Below are 17911 nucleotides of genomic sequence, written 5' to 3' on the forward strand. Positions count from 1 at the left end.
AGTTGGAACTGACTGCCCGTGGCTACACACGGCAGTCAGAAATTAATCCAAACTAAGTCTTTAGTTTGGATTAACTGTTATACCTCATTGCAGGAGGAGTAACAGTTAATCCGAACTAAGGACTTAGTTCGGATTAACTTCTGACTGCCGAGTGTAGCCACGGGCAGTCAGTTCGAACTAAAGGGATTTAAAAATGGTGCCCGCCCAGGACCATGCAAATGAAGCCCGGGATATTTAAATCCCAGGCTTCATTTGCAAGTTCGAATGCCTACATTAGCCACCCTAGTTCGAACTAGAGGGCTAGTGTAGACATACTCAGAGTGATTGACAGAACTAACAAGACCCAAAATGGTGGTGCTGCTGCTAGTGCAAATTAGGAATGGATGATGAAAAATCCAGGATACAGATCTACCAAAGAGTCAAGCCAGCCATTTAGCTGGCCACAAACCACCAACTGAGGGAAATTGACAAAATGTGCTTGCTGGCACATCCATAAAGAGAAATTAATTTCTGTTCTCAAATCCTGGCAGGATTTGCTTTCCTCATAGGCACGTCTATGAGGAAATCTGGACTGAATTCAGATCCTTTTCTTTCTCTTGCGGAGAAGTTGACTGTTACCTTTTTACTGTGTCTCTTTTATGGTAATACAATGGAACAATCATTTCATCACCGTAGCAACATCAAGTGCACTGTGGAAGGCAGATTTGATCAGTTAAAGATACAGTGTGGTTGACTTGTGCTACTGAGGGATTATCAAAAATAAATAAATAGTGGGAGGAGAGTTTGTATGTGTCTCAGGATTCTGTTTTGAATATAATATTTATTAGCATGATGATGGTTCATTATGAAGATGCTGGTTTGACAGTCTGACTCAGAGTCTTCTGTTTATCATCAGGACAGATACAGGGCAAGAATTAGCAGCAATTCAAACACCGAGGCTGTGTCTACACTGGCGCGATCTTGCGCCAAAGCGGCCGCTTTTGTGCAAAAACTTGCTGTCTATCTACCCTGGCCATGTGTTCTTGCACAAGTAAACTGACGTTCTACTGTATAAAATCAGGGCTCCTTGCGCAAGAGCTATGATGCTCCCGCTCAGGAATAAGCCCTCTTGCGCAACTATTCTTGCGCAAGAGGCCAATATAGACAGGCAACATGAATTTCTTTCGCAAGAAAGCCCTATGGTTAAAATGGCCATCAGAGCTTTCTTGCTCAAGAGAGCGTCTACACTGCTCTTGCGCAAAAGCACATGCCAGTGTAGACACTCTCTTCTGGAAGAGTTTTTGCACAAGAACTCTACAGAAAAAGAGTTCTTGTGCAAGAAGCTGCCAGTGTAGACGTAGCCCCACAGATTATCCGTGCATTATGCTCAGGTGTATCCCCTGAGCTAAAGGCCTCTTCTTAGGATCAGAGGAGAGGTTGGTCTTTATGGTCAATTCAGTCTTTGTCCCCTCTGAGGCTAACAAGAATGCAGTTCATATCATATAGACACCTGTCTGCTAGGTACTGAACTGAATATCTGGTTACTAGCTCATCTAAAATAGGCCAGCCACTGAGAGCCACTGGGTCACTACTGACCAGTTATGGATCCCAGTTGCTATGTCATCTACTTTTGTGACAACCAGTACTGCAGTATCCAACTGCTGACATGAAGAAAAACTCCTTAACTCCTAGCTGTCTTTGGTTTTCAGGAAAAAGGAAGACAGAATGGAAAGAATTTTTTAAAATATTTTCTGCATTAAGTTGTCTGTCTGTCTGACCTGGAACTTGACCCTAAAGGGGTTTGTCTTGTGAACGTATTTTGTTGGGTCATCACGATTCATGCCTTTCATAGGAAGTCCAAAACACATGCCCTAAGGCTTTGTTTGCATGAGATGTGGAGAATATGGGGAAGGACTCTAGTCCAGTGCAAAACATCATTTTCTCTCGGAGGATTGTCTTAATATTATTGAGTTTTCTGGGCAAAGCCGATCTTACAGCTTTTAGTTTAAGTTTTAGCCATGGATGCTAAAATTAAGGACAACTGCATCTTCTTCAGTGGCTGCATTTAGACCCTTGGTGAAATCTGAGAGTTACAGTTAACTTGCATAACATGGAGCAAATTGCACCTTTCCCTGTACTTTTTAATATTGGGTAGGCAACACTATGGAGATTGCAACATTCAAGCAGAATTCAGCATCCCTTGTATATACTTCATGTGTTGCAAATTTGTTTTAAAGGTGTGGATTGCTACAGGCCCCTTTATGGACTTCTGAAGGCCAAGCTTTGGCTATGCTTGAATGTCTGCCTGTGTGATGAGAGAGGGGGGAGAATTTGGTATATCCCTTTCAGCCCTTTAAACTGGTGCCAGGTACCTCTTTGGATTCCAGATGCTTTAAAAACATTCATATCGGCTTTCCTTTCTGATATTCTGCAGATTGACTCTTCCCCTGGAAAGAAAATGAAGAGTGCTGCCAGACCTTGGAATGCAATGGCAAAGCCAGGGAACCATGGGATTGACCGAGGAAAACCTATCCCCGCTGCTTCCTCGGGCATGAAGACCTCCAAATCCTCCACTTCCCTTGCTTTTGAATCTCGGCTCAGCAAGGTACTAACCAGTAAGCAGTGTGCAAGCATCCCAAGTTGATTCCAAGCTATCACTCCAGCGAAAGTGGAGCGTGTTACCAAGTGTTCAGTGCTTTGAGACTGGGGAAGGGGTGTGTGTGTCTGGAGCAGACTCTCGTGTGTGCATATTACACCACAGTGTCTGTGTGTGTTGGATAGTCATTCCGGATTTGTCTGAGTGTGGGGCTTGGTTTGTGTTTGCAAGAGTGTGAGCATTCCTGTGGTGGGGACAAAGGGAGGAATTTGACACTAGACTATGTGTGTGAGGGGGGTGGCTTGGATTACACAGTGGTATGTATCTTTAGGGGGTCCTACCATATTCATGGTACATTTTGGTTAATTTCACAATCATTGGATTTTAAGAATCATAAAATTTCATGACTTCATCTTTTTAATTCTGAAATTGTAATTTTAGGGGTCCTGACTCAAAAAGGAGTTGGGTGGGATCACAAGGTTATGGAAGCAGGGTTGCAGTCAGTATTCCCTGTAAGATGAGCACTTGAGCAGCCATCTGGGAGAGAGTAAAATGCTGCTCAGCTGCTCAGTAAAGTGCCTATAGTGCTCACAGCTGGCAGCCTGGGTTTCTGTTGGTGTTAACATCCACACATGCCTTAGTTCACAGAACTACATTTATTCCGCACAAAGAAGGAAAAAATTAGAGGTAACACTGGTTGCAGTACTGCTACTCTTACTTCTGGGCTGCTGCTGGCATTGCTGCTGCCTTCAAGAGCTAGGCAGCTGAAGAGCGGCAGCTGCTGGCTGGGAGCTGAGCTCTGAAGGCAGAGCTGCCACCACTAGCGGCAGCGTAGAAGTAAGGAGAGTGTGGTATGCTATTGCCACCTTTACTTCTTTTCCCAAAGAGAGATTTGATAAAGGTCAGGAGATAATCTTGTGTCCTTTAATCTGTTCCCCTTCCAGAAAGGTAAGGTACACAGCAGAATATCGTTTGTACATTTTTGATGCTCATCTTTTTATGGATTTTCAATAAGACCAGAAATGCACAAGAAAATACAGTTAGTCCTCATTTAACACTATAGATACGTTTCAGAAAATGATCGTGCTAAGTGAAAACGTGTTACGCCGGGTCAATTTTCCCATTGAAAATAATGGAAAAGGTGGGGATTGCGTTTCAAGTGGTGGTGTCTGTTAGGACCGGGACATAAGGTTGGGGGAGAAAGGGGACTGGGTTATGGCAGGGAGGGGAGGTGTTTGGCTCTAGGGAAGGGAAGGGGAGGAGAGTGGAAGGGGATTGGGTTGGGAGTATGCCCCTGTGACAGGTCTGCTGGGACCTGCACTGCGTCCGGTGAGGGGGGGTCACTGGGGAATGGTGCAGCAAGCGGCAAACCCTTCGCTGCTTTGCAGGGAGGTGGGGGAAGCCCCGCACAGCCGCACGTGACGGGTCGGCTGGGGAAACCCAGCTGCCGGCCTGCAAGTGGGAGTGGAGGCGAGGGGGCAAGGCGTCCGGCGAGGGGGAGTCAGGGGGAACGGCGCAGCGAGTGGCGAACCCTCCGCTGCTTTGCAGGGAGGCACAGCCGTCGGCAATGGGCTGGCTGGGGAAATCGTGTTATTCCGGGGATGGTCGTGTAATTCAAAAAACGTTCCCTAAAAAAACCAATTGTGCTATCGCGAAAACATGTTAAGCGGGCACGTGTTAAGTGAGGAATTACTGTCATGTTTCATTTTATTGCTAATCCCAAACTGGGCATGGTGCTGCACGTGTGATCTGACAGCCCCTGAACAAAGAGAGCAAGATGGTCCAAGTTCAGAAAAAAGAATAGGATCTGGGAGCATAGACTATGACTTTGCTTGCAACAGTGAAGGCCGATTTAACCATACGGAACATTCTATAATGCAGGGATCTCTAACTCCCGGCCTGTGGGCCAGTCCCTTCTGGAGCGAGTGCGCAATCCGGCCTGGGACCCCTGCAGGCTGGGGTGAGGGTGTCTCTTACTGGCCTCAAAACCCCACCCCTTCCTGCCATCACCCTGCCCTTCCCCCCATGGCACCCCTCCCTTGAGCACATGACTTTGGAGATTCCCCCACACTCCCTGCAGGGGCAGGAGCCGTGTGGAATCCGAGTGCAGCGGCACGAGTGCACTCGCCCAACGTGCTCCGCTTCCCCCACGGCTCCTGCTGCCACTGGGTGTGTGGGTGGCACGACTGCTGCCACACAGCAGCAGGCCCCCCCGGTGACTCCCAGAGTCGCAAGCTCAGAGGACAGGGTGCCATGGTGGGGAGAGGATGGGGCAGTGGCAGAAAGGGATGGGACTTGGTGGCCGGTACCAGACACCCTCCTGCTCCCCCCAGGCCCACTGAGAGTCCTGGGCCAGACTGTGCAATCATTCCGGCTGGGAGTCTGAGACCCCTGCTATAAAGCTTGTAGTGTTCAAGTAGCCTTACAAACAGTTATTAACCTTTGCAGTCTCTAGTGCAATGGGTACATGTGTTATACCCACAACTATAAGCACCTCAGAAATGAGACACTTTCAGCCCAGGGCTCCAGCCAGTCTTTTTCATGGAAAGGTCTTTCTTCTAGGTGTGGTGCTGTGCTGGCACTTCTGAATGAGTGTTGCAGAGATGTGTGGATGCAGGAAGGCAAGGGACTGTCATGTTTAACTGCCCATCTTTTAAAGAACACAATGCTTTCTTTCTAGCTGCTGCAGTGATCTCTAAGCTGTGAGCAGCCATAGTACAGATGAAAGATGACAAAAGGGAAAAGTTAGCAAGGGGCTATGGAAAGATAGACAGGGCAGTGAGTTGTACTTGGCACCATGAGAAGTGGGGAACGTGGCCAAAGCTGCTGTAGAGAAACTGGATGGAGACTTTTCCGAAGGTCAGAAAGTTAGATTGCTCTGCCTTGCTCTCAGGAATGAATGGACTAAAGGCCCTGCCAAAATGCAAAACTTCAGATGTCTTGTTTCCTGAAAATGCCTTGGCTATCAAAGCTCACATGCTCCCAGACTCTGGGAAACCAGAAACTGAGTCAGATGAAAAGATGAAAGAAAAGAAAATTGGAGTTGAGAGAAATGTGATCTTGCTTAAAAACTTTACAATTCAGGAATCCACTAATCCGGGAGTGTGTTTGCACTATAAGCTCTTTTCTCATCTCTTTTCTATCCACCATCATCTCACTCTAGTTTAGAGAGAGCTACTACACAGCCTCGGTCTAAGATTCTTAAAAGATTCTCTCTCTTGAAGGTTACTCATTAGTTAATCTGAGCTGTGGAAGTGCACGAAAAGAGAAACACATCTGGCAAGGATTCTGAAAAGGACTCCTCCTTACTCTGGTTTAGGCCAACAGCCTTTCAATGGTTTTCTTGTGAAGCATATGTTTTTGGTCTTTCAGATTTGCATGAATTTCCTGAATACGCCTCTAGAGTGAACTTGGTTTACCAGCAAAAACAAAACAAAACAAAACAAAAAAGTGCTTTTTCAGGGGCAATAAAGTCTCCTGAGTAAACTCTGGTGTTAGCAGCTAATGTTGGATTTTGGAATATCAACATACATAGTGATGAGCTGGCTAGTGGAAATTCAACCAATGAAAGCTGCATTAAAATATATGCTTGAATATTCCCTGTGAGTTTGTGTCTCGTGCTCTGTAGTAAGTCTGGTTGGCACCTTGCCATGTGGCTGGAGGTCTTGGTTCAAATGTCACACCAGGGTTTTGACACTGCAGTGCAGTACTGGAAGAAGAGAGGCAGCATTGTTACCAATGCCAATCTTTGACACTTCAGAGCAAGATCTTTGTCTTCAACTTTTGGTGGGTTGTCCAGTTGGAAGTCCTGTGGATATAAATTTGCTGTCCTCCTTAGCATTGCTTCTCTCAGAAAAATGTTCAGCTATTACTGAGCATAATTTGTTTACAAAGTCACTGTATTAGCAGAGCCTTATTCAGAGGTATGTTTAATACTTTTGGGGACTTCGAGTTGTAAAACTTAATTCTCATGTGGTTTTTGAATGCCTGAGCAAATATGATGCAGCAGCTCCACAGATATCATTGGATTTCAGGCATGTAACTAGATCATTTGTCCTGAAATTACAAACCCATCCCACATCCTGCATGCTCCAAGTGCTTTCTTGAATGTCTGGGAGGGGACAAATTTGCAGTCCTAACTAGACACATTCCCTGGGGAGCAGCTGCCTTTAGTTCAGTTGAGTGGGTCCTGAATTGCCTGAGTGTCTTGGGTACCAATTCTCTTCTTCTGCCTCTAAATAGAAGGTCCCCCTTCATGTACACTTAGCTATGCATTTTACAGGGGCACCGAGACTTTCAGTTCCTGTGCACCAAGCACACTTCTATTTAAATAACTGCTTAGAACACACCATGTCTTCCTCCGAGGTTGTGAAGCACATCATGGCAATGTATCCATTGTAATCTGGAACTTTCTGAAGCTTCTTTTTCTAAACCTGAGAGCTGATGCCTTTCTGTGCTGTGGCTGATTCCCAGGTAACCCTCTCCTCGATGCACACTTCTGTTTTCACACTGATAATCAAGTCCTGCACCTCCCCAACTCTCCTGGGTTAGCTTTCGTCACTGCTGTTCAATAAATGAAACTCCTGAAGGTCTAAACTGCTGACATGATGCAGACATTTCCCTTTGATAACTCTGCTCTTTCCTTTTGATAAAGCATCCTGCACACCTAACCACACCAGCCTTCCCACCAAAGGCTTGTTCACCTGCACAGCTGCTAATGTCATATATGCCATCATGTGCCAGCAATGCCCGTCTGCCATGTACACTGGCCAAACCAGACTGTCTCTATGCAACAGAATAAATAAACACATATCAGACATCAAGAATAGTAACATACAAAACTCAGTGGGAGAACATTTAATCTCCCCGGACACACAGTTACAGACTTTAAAGTTGCCATCCTCAAGAAAAAATACTTTGGAAACAGGCCGCAATGTGAAACTGCTGAGCTGGAATTCATGTGCAAATTTGACACTATCAAAATGGGTCTGACTAGGGGCTGAGAATGGCTCTCTCATTATAAGAAGTCATTTTCCACTTCAGGCATTCTCATCTTCTTATCCACAGCCGCCCTCAGGCCCATATGCAGGGGGTGCGCTAAGGGTGTGAACTCACCCCCCCCATTGTCCCTCATGGTTCCAGTTCTGGCCTGGTTGGGGTGGTGCATTGCCCCGCCCTCCCCCATGCTCTGGCTGGCTGGGAGAAGAATGGGGCTCTTTCCTCCCTTCCCCGGGAGCAAGGCCAGGGGCTGGGCCCTGTGCACCCCCTGCCTTCTTTTGCCAGCTCTGTCTGCAGCCCCTGGCATGCTCCCCAACACAGAGGCCTGGCAGCCCACAGCGTCTCAAGCTGGACCCAAGCGGCAGCCTCCCCCTCTGCTGACTGTGAGCCGCAGGGGCCAATCAGAGCCTAGAGAGAAAGGCACCTGCTGCTAATGCCAGGCTGACACTGGAGGGAAGGGCCCCAGCCCTCTGGGAGATGTAGTCCTGCCCACATCCCTCCACACCACCCAACACGGGAAGGGAAGCAGGGGAGGCAAAAAAGGGACTACAGCTCCCAGCATGCCATGTGGCTCTCCTGTGGTGCATATGAGAAGCCAGTCCTGTGGGTGGGGTGGGAGCAGAGTACGGACCAGGTCTGCCCACAGACGCAGCAGGGAGCCTCAGGCAGACTCTTTTCCTGTTCTGCCCACTGCATGATGCTGAGAAAAGCTGCTGCAGGGCTTTGGTTAACAGTTGTGAGCCTTCACATGCTGCTCCCACCCCCAGCTCAATCCCATTGGCCAGTTTCTGGCCAATAGGAGCTACCTCTTGTCAACAGATAGCTTGCAAAGCCCCCTCCCCTGCCCTCTCCTCAGGCTCTTAGCTGTTCAAAAACCACATGGCCCCTGTAGTCAGTGCGGGGGCAGGGAGGTCTGCTTTAGAAGGCTGTCGGCTAGGAGTCAAGCAGGTAATTCTCCCAGTCAGAGCCTACCTCTGGCAGCCCAACCCTCTGCCACCTTCCCCCACATAACCCAAACCCTCTGCCTCCCATCCCCATAGCCTGCACCACAAACCCATGCCCCAGGTCGCAACCCAAACCCTCTGTCTCTTTTCCTGCACCCATATTCCCACCCAGATCCTGCCACCCCAGTCTCCTGCCCCAAGTCACAACCCAAACCCCGGTACCCCCTCCTGCACCCTAGGTCCATGCTCACAACCTAGTTCACAACCCAGATCCCTGCACCCTAGTCCAGGTCACAACTGCCTCCTTCACCCAAACTCCCTCCCTGACTCCACAGCCTCTCCTGCACCCCAGTCCTTTACCCAAAGCTCCCTCTGCACCCAACCTCCATTCCAGACCCTGCACTTCCTCCATTCATATGGAAGAATGCGGCCCTTGACCACTTTCCAAATTCTTGGAATGGCCCCCCATCAAAAATTATCACCCACCCCAGGTAGGGGTTGACTCTGCCCACAGCAAAAGTGGGAGGCCTCTGAGACCTTCATTCCAGTCAAGGTCTCATAGCGAGGGGAGTGGGGGCTGCTGCTCTGCTTAGTTCCCTCCTAACTGCAGCAATAGCGTGAGAGCCCCTTGTCCGCAAGGCAGACAGGCTGTGCCCTAGGACAGGCAGTGGGACTGGCTGGGGGCCGCTAGCTGTAGCAGAAAGGGCCCAAGAGTGTAGATTCTACCCCCCCCTCCACACAGCAGAGGTGAGTGCCCAAGGCCTTGCCCTCTGCTGCTTGGATATATAGGAATTGCTGCAGGAGGGGCTGCTGCTGCTCTAGCAAGTGCTGTTGCTCAGCCACAGCTTGGTACGGGCAGCCTCTACCCATCCCCCCACTTCTGAGGGGCGATTCCCCCTTCAGTGCTGTCACCGCAGCCCCACATTCTAGTCCCATAGACAGTGAGGGGACCACCTTTGGGTGGTGTCCGGTTCTGCTGCAGCTTGCTCAGAGGGGGGCAAGAGGTATGAGCAGATTTGGAAACGCCACTTCAGCTGCTACGCTTCACAGAGCCGTCTCAGGCCTCACCCTCAGAGGAAACCTGCACAACAGCTGCCAAAAGACAAGCCTGGAACTTGCATTCAGACCTTGGCTAGAGGCTACAGAAGATGAGCAGAACAGACACACTGGATGTATGATTCCTACAACAATCTGCGACCCCCTTACCTAGCCCACGATGGGGGAGTTGTTAAGGGGCTGCCGCACCTTCAGTGGTCCTTTGAAAAATCTAACAACTAGTTCTGCTAAGCCATCTGTTCCGTTTTCTGTGTGACAGTGGCACTGACGCGGAGCCTGTTCAAACTGGGAGAAGACGCTGTGCGGCTTGCAGACTTGTCTCTCTCCCCAGCTCAGATTGGTCCAGTACAATTGATTCAAGACCGTGCCTCATCCAGCTTGTTTCTGTGAGGTAACTGCAAGTCCCACGTCCCCTTCTTCCCCAGGCTGGTGGAAGCCCCTCCGCCACCAGCAGGGGAGCAGTCATGGTTCTCCAGAGCACAACCAGGTTAAAGCTGGAGGACAGTTTCTGAATGTGACTTCGAATACAGGCAGATTTCAATTAGCAATTTGAATTGATGAATCAGGCCTGTATGCAGGGTGGGGGGAGAAAGGTGTGAGTGCACCCCCTTATTATCCTCAAAGTAAGCATGCTCTGGGCAGCCAGGGGAAGGCAGGAGCTGCGCGCTGCCTGAGCCTCCCTCTCCCATGCTCCCACTAACCAGAGGAAAGACTGGGACTGATTTCCACAGCCCCCCTCCTGGGGGAAATCAGCCCCAGCCATCCCTGAGCTGGCTGGAGCATGGGGAGGAAGGCGTGGGCAACAGGCAGCTCCTGCCTTCCTCCAGCTGGCTGGAGCATGCTTATTTGGGGGACCATGGGGGAGGGTGCCCTCTGACCCTTCCAGTCCACATTTACAAAAAAAGACCCTCCCCCAGAAATTCCTGCGAATGGGCCTGATCCTGATTGAATTAGCTCTGATGTAACACTCCCATCTCTATATTCCTACTATCTGTTTCTTTTTCTTCCACTTCATGCATCTGATGAATTGAACTGCGGCTCACAAAAGCTTATGCCATAATAAAATTGTGAGTCCTTAAGGCACCACTGGATTCCTCGTGGTCCTCCACTAAATACTTTTGGCTCAGTCCCTAGTGGCCACGTTGCTCATATCACAAAGCAGAGTTTATGATGCTGCTAAATTTGTCAGTTCTTGTTTGGCAGAGAGATGGGAATGAGCAGACAGCCTCTCCATTGGAAATACCTGGTTCTGCCAGGTCAAGACTGAAGTTGCTGCTGGAGCACAATGGGAAGCCATGTAAAACGGCCTCAGCTGAAACAGAAATAGAGAGCTGCAGATCCTGCCAAGGCCTGGAACCTTTTGTGCATAGGGATGCACTGAGATGCCAGTTATTTTATACTGTTCCTTGCCTGCTGTGCTTTGTTCCTCAGTTTCCTCAGCTGCTGGTTTCTTTATGTTCAGAAGCCTAGGTGCTTGACTCCAGCCGGGACATGAGAATAAGTCTCTAGTGCACTAATTGATGAGCTGGTGCTGCTCAGTGGGACAGTGGGGATTTTTCACCCCACCCCCACCATAGAATGCATCACTGAATCTGCATTGCCTCTTGGCCCACTTCACTAAAAGGTAGGAATGAATACAAACATGCTTCCCCCACCACTGCAGGCTGTTGAATTTGGTACCAATAATCCCACCTAGTAGATAAAACTTCGAGTTCATGTGTGAATGCACTGGGCCTACTGTCCCAGGGACTTGGGGAGGAGCCATTGATGTTCGTTAGGCTTGGTATCTGAGTGAAATTTCATCAGTCCCATTTCTTTCTCAGCCTGTAGTATGCTGTCCTGGGCCTTTCTTGGCCCCAAGGAAAAAAGTCCTTGCATTGAAGAGATCTCCTGGGGAATATCAGATATAGACATAGAACACTACAACTGGAAGGGACTTTGAGAGGTCATTGAGTCCCCACCGCTGCCTCACTTCAGGACCAAGCACCATCTAGACGATCCCTGATAGATGTCTATCTAACCTGCTCTTAAACATCTCCAGTGATGGAGATTCCACAACCTCCCTAGGCAACATATTTCAGTGTTTAACCACCCTGACAGGAAGTTTTTCCTAATGTCCAACCTAAACCTCCCTTGCTGCAATTTAAGCCTATTGCTTCTTGTCCTATCCTCAGAGGCCAAGGAGAACAATTTGTCTCCCTCCTCCTTGTAACACCCTTTTAAATACTTGAAAACCACTAATATGTCCCCTCTCAGGCTTCTCTTTTCCAAACTAAAGAAGCCCAATTCTGTCAGTCTTCCCTCATAGCTCATGTTCTCTAGACCTTTAATCATTTTTGTTGCTTTTCTCTGCACCCTCTCTAATTTCTCCACATCTTTCTTGAATATGTGGTACCAAGGTGAGAAATTCCCTCTAATATGTGGGAGAAGGATATTTTCCTCTTCTGAATGTTCAGGAATGACTCCAGATTACTGATTCCAAAGCAGTATTTCAATGGGTTTCCTTTTCCTGAAATACTCTTCTCCAAGTGTGTCAGCACTCTTCTTACAACTGAGATGATTTTACAGATATACATCTCCTGGGCGTACTGCATCTTTCATTCTTCTGGTTGCTCACAGGATCTCTCTCTTTCTTGCAGCTGAAAAGAGCTAGCAGTGATGACATGCTAACAAAGCCGGGAGTGACAGCAGCCTCCAGATTGAAGAAGACCATTACAACAGGAGCAATTTCTGAGCTTGCTGAGAATCGACTGAAGTCCAGCACAGGTAGGAGTAAACTGGATGGCAGATCAATTTATCTGGCCTTTTGGGATCACTAAGTCCTTCAGTTTACCAGGTTCTCAGTTGGAGCTCTCATATCTATTGTCATCTCAGTAGGGCAGTAAGACTTTTCCCACGGAAATATTAATGTTGGGAGTGACACAGTCAGGAATGTGCCTCATAGACATACCTTTGAATATAGCATACCCGCCTTAAAGTCAGTAATCCACAACTGTGTTGGAGGGGAGCAAAGCTATCAGTTTTCCCACATTTGATCAAGGCAGACGTTTTGCCTTTTCTGCCAGTGACCATATGTTATCAGGACAAACCATGGTGAAGTACTACTCTTGGAGAAAGCGGCAAGTTTTCCCACATTTGACACTAAACAAAATGTTGCCATTTTCACAGGATGATAAAAATCAACTTTACCTTTTGCGGAAAAAAAGGGGAAACAAGCCCTCTTGGGTAAACTGTAAAATTATGAAAATTATGCTGCTTTTTCCCAACCCTCGTGTGCTTTTCCTGCTGGATCAGCAGTACCCCGATTATGATTTTAATTTGATATGTGAGCTATTTTATTGAATTTATTTTCCATCCATATACTTATCATAACTGGTAACTTAACAGGGACATAACAGTTCTTAAAATACTGGTGAATCCCATTAAATATGTTGCTGGGGTGTTTAGCATACACAATATTGTCGTCACATCCAGATTTGTATTTAGGATTCATTGTGCCTTGTTTTTTCAATATTGATAGCAGTAAATAACAGTGTGTTATAACCTTCATTTGTACAGTTCAAGAGAGAAAATGTGTTGTGTGAGTTACACAAAAGTGTTCAGGAGCATTGCAGAAATGCTAATTGAATTGTTATGCCCAAGACTTGTGTGTGTGTCATTTTCAATCCAGTTGTAATAGTCCTGGTCAATTACAAAGAAGAATCACTAGGTGGCGCTAGTAGCTAGTGCTGTGGAATGGAGAAAACTGCCCATCATCACTGCTTCCTGAGAGGATGGTGCTATTCCTGGTGGCTGCTGAAACCCAGCAGCCTCCTGCAGAAAGAATCCTGGTCATCCGGGAAGCGTGTCATTGCCCCAGACCAGACGTACACAGCCTTATAGCCAGTCCAGTGCCTAAGAATGAAATAAACCAGGGGTTCTCAAACTTTTTCTGAGAGTGGATCACATCTTAATAGAAACACAGGTCTCCTCTTCCTGTTTCGATTGTGCAGAGCCACCTCCCCTCACACAGCAGAGGCAGCAAGAGGATGAGAGGAAAAAAAAGTCTCAGAGTGGGGTGGTGAGGTGCCACGTTGACCTAGTGGCCTCGTGTGGAGCTTGTCTCCAGTGCCTTTTCATGGTGAGCTCTGTGCCTTTGCTCCTTCCCATTGCTTTCAGCTCTGCATCAGTTTCGAAAGGCAGGCAGCCACGCCATCTGCATACCAAGTACTCTGTACAAACCCTTGGCTTTCCCTGATGAGCTCAGCAAACACACGCCTTTGTCTGCTCTCTGGTGGCATTTCAGAGAGAATGTAAGACCTTATTAAATTTGGCCATGACCTCACTATTTATCATGGCCTCTGCAGGGTTTGCCAGCATTCAGGCAGTGACAGAGCAGTGTTGCTAGCCAGCAAGAGATAAAAACTTTATGGAAATTTTTACTTCAACTGAGCAGTGCATAATGTAACATTGAAAAGCTATTATGGTAACCCAAACACAGATCCTATTGTTCAGTGAAGCAAAACCAAGGTACTGGACTTTAATGGATGCAATGAGGAGTAACGGTAGTTTGAATTAGGAGCTTTAATTTGAACTACCTAGCCCGTGCCGCGTGTAGCCGTAGGCAGGTAGTTTGAACTACAGGGCATTTAAAAATGGCGGCGACCGGGATCATGCAAATAAAGCCCGGGATATTTAAATCCCGGGCTTCATTTGTAAGTTTGAATGACTACATTAGCCACCCTAATTCGAACTAGGGTGGCTAGTGTAGACATACCCAAAGAGACTAGCAAATTGCAGTTGCCAGGACCCTACTGAATCAGTGCCTCAGAGGGGCCTTTAGCAGTGGACAGGGCTAAGCCACAATACTAGCCTGAATACAGAATGAAGCTAGGTGAGCATATTCTGCCAGGCTGGGAAATGTAAGCAGGGTATCATGTGGCTGGCTGACAGCCTAGAATTCTTTGTGTCTCTTTTTTTCCTTTTTGGCCTCTCTGTCTGACCCAGAGACCCGTGGTTTTGACATTCAGCTTCCTCCTTGCTGTGCCTTTACCCACATTTGTGATCTGCATAGGAGCATGTATTTCTGCGCCTGCCAACAAAGGACCCAAAGCTCTGATGCTCGGGCTCACTTCCTGGATGTTTCTCCTGGGTGGGAGTTGTGATGTTGGTCTCCCCTGTCTCAGGCTTCCAGACTATCTTGTGTGTGAATGCAGACACCCACCATGTAACACAGACAGTGTGTGACTTCCTTGCCTTCTGTGCAGCACACCCCACGGGCTCCTCTTCCTTTCAGGTTCCATTTCAGCCTTTCCCTGCTTGGTTTTAACCACTCTGCCTCACTGTTCCCCTTCCTACTCCCTCTGCAAGACTAGCACTGCCTGCCCTCACCCACCTCATTCAGTGTGATTAGCCCATTCTCAGTGTGAGAGCCCCGCCTTCTCCACCACTTCTGTCCTCAGGAGCAGCCTCTTCCCGTTACCCCTTCCTCCAGAGCTCAGCTGAAATTACCATTTCTTTTCTCCATGACTTCTGCCTGCTCCTTTCACTCTTCCTTTGTCCTTATCTGAGCCAGTGGTTAGGTTCCATATCTATAATGCAGCTGTATCTAAAGGACACAATGCAAACTCAGATGAACATTGTAGCGTCTCTGTAACATTATTGCTTTGCTATAATTTAAAAGAAACAAGTTACAGAAACCAAAAATGCCTAGGTTGCACACGCCCTTGAGCATAACCCTCCTGCATTTGTTTTGGTGACCTTGAGCAAGAGCGAGTGTTCCCAGTGTTGCAGATAATAAATAATTGACACCACTCCTGCCTGTCTAACACAGCCTGTGATGTATAGGTGGCCCCTTGCAGAGTTTAAGCCATGCACACCATCTTTTTTATGCTGACACACAGACTAGCCTGCCTGCCTCATTAGAAGCTAATGCAGTAAATCAGAGGCAGCTTAAAGGAAGACAGGGCCAAACCCCTCCGTCCCCCTGGAAAGCGGAGTATGAGCAAACGGAACTGGAGACAGATCCCAGGCTGGAATTCCTGCTTTGTGGTGTTTGGCGATGCAAACTCCTGGCTGTTTTGAAAGTGGATGTAAAATGAAATGACACGTACAGGGAGAGCTGCCTTGGATGTATATTCCTGTTCCATTGAGTTATGTTTTGTCGTGGGAACCCTGAAGCAGAGACGCTTGTTTAACTTAAAGGCCAGATTTGTAAAGCTCTTACAGCTGTTGTTCAGACTGTTCCTTTGTAACAAAAGGAGCTAAAAGAACAGCAAAACTGAAGGAGGATGAAGGAAGGGCTTTGGAAATGTCTCTGTACTGCTTGCATCTACCAAACTAAGTAGTAAATAAATTGGCTTCAAAGGAGTAGCTACCTAGGTATTTACCCAAACTGGTAAATCCTTGGGTCTTAGGGTTCCAGGAAGGTCAGCCTCTCCCGAAACATCAAGTTTTTAGGTTTACAAATGAAACTGAATAATAACCATATATTCTGCCCATGCCCATCTGAAGCGCTCAAAGCACTTTACATACTAAGGCTGTCTCTGCACTTACACGCTTACAGTGCCACAGCTGTGCTAATACAACTATGCCACTGTAAAAGCACGTGTGTAGCCATGTTATGTTGATGGGAGAGAACTTGCCTGTTGATATAATAAAGCCAGCTCAACAAGCAGTGGTAACATCTACAACACAGCTCTGTGCACAGGAGCGCGTATGCTGGCAAAACTTATGTTGGCTGGGGAGAGAGGTGTCACACCCAGGAGATGCAAGTTTTGCTGACGTATGTGCTAGTGTAGACACAGCCTGTCATTTACTTACCTTGAAGGAGTGTCACGTTAATCTCACTGTACAAATGGAGAAATGTAGGCACAGAAGGTGCTGTGACTTGCTCAAAGTTACACAGCAAATCAGTGGAAATCTTGACTATCAGTTCCCTGTAGCTTTCTGCAGAATCCCAATTTATAAACTTTCTGGAATCCTGTTGTACATTCTCCAAAGAGCTGTTTAGTTTCCTTTCTCTGGTTTACTCCCCTGCGGTATTTCCAGCAGCAGAAGCTATTACCTGGCTGGTTCATCAACTGAAACACTCATCTTTCTAAATGTCATCTTGTCTGTATTTCGGTCTGTGCTGAGTGAGAGAAGCCAGATGAAAGTAGGGAGTGTGACGAGGCTGGGCATGTGCAGAGCTGAGCTGAAAGCTCTTGGCGTGATGGAGAGATCTGTGTGATACTTACTGATATCAAGTTCCGTAAGCTGCAGTGTTCAGCACCAATTACCCTCCCCATGTAAATAACAGGGTAGGTTTATTTTATTTTATTTTATTTTATTTTATTTTCTGCTGGCTTATTTGTGTGTTCATGGGTGAGGCCTGAACCTATACAGAGCTATTCACCTCACCTAAAAAAGATGTCAGTTTTTCAGTATAACTCTTTGTTTCCCCACTAAGGTTTGTCTGACCAGGAACATTGAGCGTGAGGGTTGCCCTTACTAGTACAGAACAGGGGTAGCAGCATGCACTCCACACAGTGCATGCCTCCTCTGGGGTACTCAGTACTGCTGGCCGTGCCATCTGCCCCTCCCTGTTTGTGGTCAGGGTATTTAGGCAGCAGCACATTATGGCTTCCACATGAATGGGAGTGTTTGGGGAAGGGAAAAGACTTCCCAGTCCCCTCTTCTCTCCTCAGCCACCATGCAGAAGACAGCCATATTTTGACCCTATAATAAATAGATAGGAATGGTTACTGCTTAGAAGACTTTCAGGAGAACATAGGTGGCCCTCAGTAAGGGAACAGGAAATCCAAAAGACTTCATTCTCCTTTCTACACAGCCACCAGAGACTAAAATATACTTGTATGGAAACAAACCCATCTGTCTCATCTTTACAGGCTTCAAAATTGTCTTTTTGAACCAGCCCTTTCATCTCCTGTGAGATATTACCCCAGGAGCTGGCTGGCGTCTGCGCTCCCTTTGATCCCACATTTTTGGCTATATGTTTTTATTTCTTAAAAACCAAAGAAGCAGTAATGAGCACAACCTCTCAATGAGGGCAACAGAACAAGCACATTGCTATCTATGCCTGCCTGCCAATTTGATGAACTACAATGTTCAGAGACCATATCAGCGTATAAATATATTTAAGGCCAGGGCTGGCCCAAGGAGTTTTGGCACCCTATGCAAAGTATGACTTTGGTGAGCCCTCAACTCCCACTTTCAATAAAGAGAAAACTGAGAAGTCTAGAATGGAATTTTACCTTTACTTATTTGGCATCCAAAATGAACAATGTAAAAATAAAAATAAATATTTTTATTTTTTCTACTTTTCATTAATCCTAACACAGGAGCTGATCATTTAAAG

The 17911-nt window shown here is 47.2% G+C and overlaps 1 protein-coding gene across 6 annotated transcripts in view; it reads left to right on the forward strand.

The window, feature by feature from the left end:
* Positions 1–17911, forward strand: part of SPECC1 (sperm antigen with calponin homology and coiled-coil domains 1) — a 175914-nt gene that overhangs the window by 39802 nt on the left and 118201 nt on the right. For all 6 annotated transcript variants that reach the window (XR_012896994.1, XM_075904346.1, XM_075904347.1 and 3 more), the window contains exons 2-3: positions 2414–2584; positions 12213–12339. Coding sequence is in view for 5 of the 6 variants with exons in the window: in XM_075904346.1 (XP_075760461.1) it covers positions 2414–2584; positions 12213–12339 (298 nt within the window). In the remaining variant the exon portion in view is untranslated. The remainder of the gene's footprint in view (positions 1–2413; positions 2585–12212; positions 12340–17911) is intronic.

Source organism: Pelodiscus sinensis, chromosome 21 (genome assembly GCF_049634645.1).
Source record: "Pelodiscus sinensis isolate JC-2024 chromosome 21, ASM4963464v1, whole genome shotgun sequence".
NCBI classification, from domain to species: domain Eukaryota; kingdom Metazoa; phylum Chordata; order Testudines; family Trionychidae; genus Pelodiscus; species Pelodiscus sinensis.